The sequence below is a fragment of the Brachionichthys hirsutus genome, unplaced genomic scaffold (genome assembly GCF_040956055.1).
Source record: "Brachionichthys hirsutus isolate HB-005 unplaced genomic scaffold, CSIRO-AGI_Bhir_v1 contig_248, whole genome shotgun sequence".
Taxonomy (NCBI): Eukaryota; Metazoa; Chordata; class Actinopteri; order Lophiiformes; family Brachionichthyidae; genus Brachionichthys; species Brachionichthys hirsutus.
Window position 1 is genome coordinate 64,767 of NW_027180328.1, and position 7,478 is coordinate 72,244.

The 7,478-nt window shown below is 41.4% G+C and overlaps 1 protein-coding gene across 1 annotated transcript in view; it reads left to right on the forward strand.

Annotated features, from left to right (window-relative positions):
* Positions 1-6,948, forward strand: part of LOC137912883 (bifunctional heparan sulfate N-deacetylase/N-sulfotransferase 4-like) — a 30,609-nt gene extending 23,661 nt beyond the window's left edge. Inside the window, exons 8-14 of the mRNA XM_068757019.1 lie at positions 470-593; positions 1,145-1,319; positions 1,632-1,802; positions 2,427-2,536; positions 4,961-5,063; positions 5,970-6,080; positions 6,898-6,948. Of these exons, the coding sequence (XP_068613120.1) occupies positions 470-593; positions 1,145-1,319; positions 1,632-1,802; positions 2,427-2,536; positions 4,961-5,063; positions 5,970-6,080; positions 6,898-6,948 (845 nt within the window). The remainder of the gene's footprint in view (positions 1-469; positions 594-1,144; positions 1,320-1,631; positions 1,803-2,426; positions 2,537-4,960; positions 5,064-5,969; positions 6,081-6,897) is intronic.
* The last annotated feature ends 530 nt before the right edge of the window (positions 6,949-7,478 follow it).

Here is a 7,478-nt window from a genome sequence, read left to right on the forward strand (position 1 = left end):
CTTTTAAGGATCTTTGCTTAATAATGAGTGTTCACAACAGCTCAGGTCAAACTGTTTCTCTTCTTAGCATTCCTCTTGTGATTTCAGGAATTCTAATTGCAGTTGTTCAGTGTTAGAACAAAGGTCGTCGTTTTGCTACTGAGAGAGAGGCTGACTAGAGCATCAGCCTCCCCTGTCAAATGTTTTGAGAAAGAAAAAAGATAAGGTGACAGAGGGTGTGGCTGGAGCCCCAGCACTGATTGGTATCAAATGGTTTTCACTCATTTAATGAAGAGGCCTGTGATCTTTGCAGGCATCGTATTCTCAGCATGATATAAATCTTGCGAAGGGAAAAAATCATCCAATATGGATCAGTGGATGACAGCTTCCACACATTCTGATGCACACACACACACACACACACATACATACGGAGCTCTCCACTGGGTTGAATTAACCAGCCAGTTATGAATTATGCCCTTTCTTGCAGGAACGACAGCTCTTTATCTCTTCCTACTCATGCATCCCTCCATCTCTAGTAACTTCCCCAGTCTAAAGACGTATGAGGAGGTCCAGTTCTTCAACACCAATAACTACCACAAAGGAATAGACTGGTGAGAACACATTTTCCTTCATTTTATTCCCCCTCTTTTTTTCTCAACCAAAACTGGAGGTGAAATATAAGATTATAAACTTTAGATTTTTCGTTTGCCAGGATTTAAGAGACTGCGGCGTGTCTTTCAGAGATCAATGACACAATAAGAAGCTCAAAAATATTTCAACGGCATCTTCAAAGTGATCTTTTCAGCCTGCAAACATGAGCCAACAGACATATGGCTGCCTAAATTGACCCATAAACAAGTTACCGTACTTATAGCTGACAGAGACACACAGCTGGTACAATCTCCAAAGTCATCCAAAAAAATGTCTTCATGAAGCACTGATCAAATGATACCATCAAGTTTATTTCAGGCTCATTGTCGATGCATGGATTGTGACCGTAACTTAGTGACTTTGCATCTGACTTTGAAAAAGGTGTAAAAATGCAGTCGTGTACACTGTGGGTGGCAGAGTTGTTGTTTTCAGTGTTGAAGTTTGAGGTGTGATGAGCATGTACGCTTATATTTATATTTCTTCTCAATGTTCTGTGTGTCTGTTGACTCAGGTACATGGAGTTTTTCCCTGTGCCCTCTAATGTTACCACAGACTTCCTCTTTGAGAAGAGCGCCAACTACTTCCCCTCAGAGGAGTCCCCACGGCGAGCGGCTGCCCTGCTGCCCAAGGCCAAGGTCATCACCCTGCTCATTAACCCCTCTGACAGGGCCTACAGCTGGTATCAGGTATACACAAACACAGGGAATGTGTTTCATTGCACGTGCACCATTTTTAACTTAGCACAGCTGCCCGTTTTGATGCATGACATTTTCATCTCTGTATTGAATTTAGTTCTTTATCCAATCATGTGTATGTGTGTGTGTGTGTGTGTGTGTGTGTGTGTGCCTGCTTTGTCTCTACGAGTATAGAGATAATGAGCCAGACTTAGCTATACGTCTCAACGTGGGAAATGTCACGCGATCCTGAAATTTGCTGCAGCTGAATTAATGAGACATTACATTGTGCCAGCTCATCTATTATGTCATTGCTCTCCCCAGCATCAGAGAGCTCATGAGGACCATGCAGCTCTGCAGTTCACGTTCTATGATGTCATCAGTGCGAGACCCGGATCGCCAGTGGAACTCCGCTCCCTTCAGAGCCGCTGCCTCATCCCCGGTCTCTACTCCGCGCACCTAGAGAGGTGGCTCACTTACTACCCGGCTAACCAGGTAGGCACACACGCAGAGAGCTGCACTCTCCAGTCGTGTACTGCCTAAAACATTCACATGAAGCCCTGCGCCGACTTTGTAAAATGAGGTCATTATCGTGGGATTCATTCAGACAACTCAGATTTTTTTTTTTACATTCTAAGAATTACAGCCCGGGCTCCAAACTTATCACTCCATGCAGACTTGTTTACATACATATATTTGGGAGTGATGAGCACATTTCTAGAATGCCGTTAACCAGAGCCTACAGGTGGATGCCGAGCATCAGCAGCTTTGACAGGGAGATGGGGAGATTGGAAATTGTTTTGGCTCTGGGAGGGTGTGTTAGATATCGATTGAGGAGCATGTAGCACGTCATTGTGAGTATTTTGTGTGCAGCAGTGCAACACAAGTTGATTGCCGGAGCTACCAGGCTTTGTGCCGCAAAGAGTAACGATATATTCTTCTCCTTTTTTTAAATGTTATTATTTTTGTATTTGAACAGGAGCTATATTCATGAACATTTTTGCACAAGTGGATCAGGCTTCATTGATAGAGTTGCTTTATTTTTACCCACCAGTTTTAATAAGAGTTAAAGTGGGTTTTTATTACCCACTGCTACTGACCGAATCTAATTATGTGCAGGTGATGATCATAGATGGCCATCAGCTGAGAACTGACCCTGCAGCAGTGATGGATGAAGTGCAAAAGTTCTTGGGAGTTACTCCTCATTTCAACTTTTCCCAGGCCCTCACGTGAGCACTCTCGCATTGTCTGTTTGATCCCTGAAGTCCTGAGCTTTCACCTTTCACCTGGTTTATGGCATTATTTATAAATTATCACACAGAGTCCAGCAGTATTAAGACTCCAAACCGAAATCTGTGTCGAGTCTGACATCTACTGGTGAGCAGCAGGACAGTATCCTGCTAAACTGTGTCATTATCTAAAAAAAAAAACCCAAAAAACAATAGGGACATGGCATGACAGATATGGCTTATATATTGAAAGTTTGAAATGATGAGATGGTTTGGCTCCACATGTACCCAGCCTGAGAATTGTTTCTCCACCATTTGAGTTCTATTGCATTAACTCCACCTGCATGACAGAGAAGGCGGGAAGGGATGCCATCGCACTGGACCACATGGGACCAGAATTCTATTTCAGTTTGTGGAGGAGAAGAAGAAAAAACGACCACACACAACGTTCCAAAAAAAATCTAATTCCCGTAGTTAGATTGTAGCATAGAAAACAATATTTTGTCTTTGTGAGGATAAAAATATAGCATTTTAAGAGATGGATTTTAGTCTTATAAACTACCTTTTAGGCTCCTCTGTTTTAATCAGCAACATTGAATCTCAGTTTAGCCACAATTAGTGCTTCATGTTGATGTCATGTCATAATTATCTTATATTTGTTGTTAATTGCTGTTTGTCGTTTAAAAAATATATATAGGCTCAAAAGCATCATCATGGTCTATTTCAGACATAATCGACTGTACGTCACAACTTCAGATATCAATGTGTGCAACATGCTGGAAAGGATGCCCGAAATATGTTTTGCATGTCAAAATAGGTTTTGGTACAATAATTGGTTTTATTGTCATGGTACTCTCTTTTATTTCCTTTTCTTTTGTATATTATATGCATGTGAGGTTACATGGAGCTGTTTATTATAATTTTATGTTCTCAAGCACTTCTCATCAAATTGGAATTTGTCTGAGAGCCCTCAAATATCCATAGAATGACATCTAGAATTTGTAGCTTAGACTGAAATGAGTGTGTCTGTCTTGAATCACAAGCCTACATGCATGCAAATAATTTGCAGAGATGTATTTTGACAGATTAATAAGGAAGGTGTGTGTGTGTGTGTGGTGTGGGCATGCAAGTGCAACTTTTGTGTGACGACTGAGCAACACAAAAGCCTAATCTTTCCTTTCTCCTTCTCATTCTTTTGACATGGCAGCAGACTGACAGATCCTCAACACTGCAGCATATTTATTTAATCCCCTGCTCCTTTCTTCCTTCTGTCTTGTCAGAAAAAAAACCTGAAGGAGAACCACCCATTTCTCCCTTTTATGCACCCACTGATGCATGCAGATGAAGAATAATATTTGCATTTTTCAGTCACGCCCGCATTAGAGCCCATATTCTGATTTTCAAATGGCATTTAAAATACTACTTTAGCCCTTTTCTTGAGATGCATTTTACGCAACTGTCCGGCAAAAGTAATGCGTGCATAAACAGATGCATAGAAACAATCTATACACACAAACATCACATGTCATGCTGCAGGGACCAACAGACTCTGATCTGTTTTAATGAGGGAAGCAGGATCATTTTTTTTGCATTTGTAAAATCTTCAGTCATGGATATTTATATTTGCAAGTTATGTTTACTCTATCTTCCCTTTTCCATCATGAGGCAGTAATAACCGTCTGATAAGAAGATGGCTTCCTTTCATAAAATCTTCTATTTGACAGAGTCACACTAAAGCAGAGAAACATCCCATTCAACATTATTCACATGAAAATTTGAATAAATGTTGTAAATGATATCAGAGGAGCTTGTGGTGAATCTGAATATAGAATAAATATTCTAATTGCTTTGTTGAATGGTACATCGGCACAGATGCATTCCGAAGTCAAGATGAACCAATACCCCAAATAACATTACCCCAGTTCTAATTAGATTTTAATGGAATCAGAAATGAATGATTATTCTACTATTTCTTAAATATCTCATAAAGTCCTAAATCCAGTAATCGTCACCAGTGGATTACTAAATCAACTCATCAGCAAACCGGTCGTGGCTATTGTCTCTATTACAGTGGAAGGAGAGAGCAAAAAGAGAGAGGACAAGAGAGACGGAAGATGCACAGTGGAGAGTAGAGACGAGGAGATGGATGGAGATAGAGACACTGATAAAAGAAGACAGTGTGAGAGTCAGACACACTGATAGAAAAAGAGTTAGAGACAGATGGAGGGTGTGTTCAATGCACGCCTGATTTTATAGCTGGTCTGTAAGTTAGATGGCTCCGCTTTTTTAACCGCAATTTTATGAAAGATGAGCCACCGCTTGAATTTCAGAGCAAAACTGAACTTGCTGCTAATTTGATTTCTATAATTAAGATCTATTGCCCTCCTCTCCTCTGTCTCTATCTCTCTGTTTCTTATCTCTCAGGTTTGACCCTCAGAAGGGTTTCTGGTGCCAGCTCCTCGAGGGAGGCAAAACTAAATGCTTGGGAAAGAGCAAAGGGAGGAAGTACCCCCCTATGGAGCCAGAGGTAAGCTTTCTTCCCTTCAATTGAAATAGGTTTCTGCTGGGTGAACACAATATACATTGATATATATATATATGCTTTCTACTTTGTATAGTACACGCTGAATGAAACGTTAGAATGAGAGACAAATGAATAAAGAAAAAGTCGCTTCCTGAGCGACAGTGACAGCCCACAGTTTCCTCCATCGCTGTGGTAAAATTTCCCACAGGACTCCACATTGGGGTGGAAGCTGTCAGACAGTCGGATCCAGCAAGAAAGTTACAACCTAATTATTATGACTCAAAAGTGATACAAAGCCCTTGAGGAAGTGGATGGGCAGGGGGCGTGCGGCGTGGCAAGGGTTTAAAGTGAAGGTAGAAAGGTTGAAGAGGAAAATCGAACCCATAAATCGTTGTCACGGCAACGGATTCCACAGAAGAGAGACGAGACCTGGAGATAAAGAATCTGACATTGGCACGCTCAAGAAGATAAATACACATACCGGTAGATAAAATTTGGCTTCCAACATGTACTTGTATGTAGAGTACTGTAGTGGCTGAACCCGTCACCTGCAATTAATAGTTATTTGAGTTTCCACCAGGGGGCAGAAGCAGAGGACAGATTAGGAGGTAGGATTTTGAGGGAAGGGAGCACCAGGGAGCAAAGACAAGAGTGTTGGAGACAGGGGATGCACACGGGATGGAGTGAGATAATGGATCTCATGCATCCTTCATGTGATTTGTCCTCTTCTCCCATCTCTCTTTTCTTAGCACTGTTCATACCAAATCACACTTGGTGGCCCTGAAGTCCTTTTGAGGACCCCCCCCCCCCCCATCTACCGCTTATTGGAAGCTGCCTCTGTAACTTTTCTTTCCCTGTTTGTCTTATTTCCTCACTCTATCTCTCTGACTCCTCTCATCCTGCTTTCAGGCCCATGCATATCTCTCCAGGTACTACAGGGAACACAACGTGGAGCTGTCGAAGCTGCTGCATCGCCTCGGGCAGCCGCTTCCCTCCTGGCTAAGACAGGAGCTTCAGAAGGTCAGCAGCATTAAACTCTGTGACACTCATTTCACTGGCTTATGAATACAAGTCAAAAAGTCTTAATAAAAGTAGATTGCGGGGAGCTTAGAGTATTTCTTGGTAAGATACTATTTTCATACCTGATAAGATAAAATGTAGTTATTGTTTAATAAGCACTTGATGCTGGGCTGGTTTCACAAAGTCTCAGCTTTGCCAGAGGTTAGTCCTATAGTTCCTATTTTACGTTACTGTCCTATAACAATATTCACTTCATTTTGCCAGAAAAATATCATAACTGTTCAATTTTTCCATAAAACAAACATTTTCTGCTCGAGTGAACAGCGGTTTGAGGTGGTTGCTCACTCATGTTGTTTGGTTTGAAATAAAAAAAATGTCTCAATTTGACCAGAATCAGTTTTTATTCTGCAGAAGAACAGAATAGCTTTGTGCATTGGATGAATTTAGACATTTTCACAGCTCATGTTGACTGGTGAATCAAGAAAAAACATCTTCTGAACCTCAAACTTGGAGTGACGAGGCTTGACACCTGGCTCACCTTGATTGCTGCAGTTCGATTTGTTCCTGCTGTGGTTTGTCACGGTTTAGGACTTGGAGGAGGAGGTTGACAAGCCCTCACATTTATTTCCTGCCAATTCACAGCAATCGCAAATGTTTTCTGCTCCATAACTTCTTTTTTTTTCTTGTCTCACAGCTGGTATATTGATCATTTAGAAAAGGAAACAGAATTAAAATCTTATTTTTCCCTTCTCCCCTTCCTCTTGTATGCATGTCTGTCTCTGTTCCCTCTCTCTCTTCACCTCTTCCTGAAGGTTAGATAACCTTTGCATCAATGAAGCGGGGTCAAAGGTTGAGGACGAGGAAGTGATGTGCAGCACCTGACATCTGGATGCACTCTTTGTGGCCTTTAAGCGAACCCTGAGGCTCAGACAAAGACTGGGTTGCCTAGTCTCTCCAGGAGATTTGACACAGTTGTTGGGGAGCAAAGCGTCACAGAACCTCTGGCAGACTGGGAAATTAACACTTGAAGGAATGAGTGGATGGAGGAACGACGGGTTCAGAAATAATCTGAAGAATGTTGGACTATAAGAACAAACCAAAAAAGAACCAGAAAAGAAAGATGACAAGAAAAAAGCCTGAACACAGTGTTGAACGGTAAACACTCGTGGATCTGCAGCGGCTTTGATGGCTATTACCATTATTATTGTTCTTTTATTCTCACCTTTGTTTTATGATGCAAGAACAGCGCTGGTCAGCTGTGCGTTGAATTTGGACGACTTTACTTAATTTCTGTTTGATCTAAAGGCGAAATATACCCAATGTGGTTTTGTCTTCTTACAATGAAAGCAAATAAGCAGTGAGAAAATAGATTCTCATTGTTTCAGTGAGAGTTCTTTT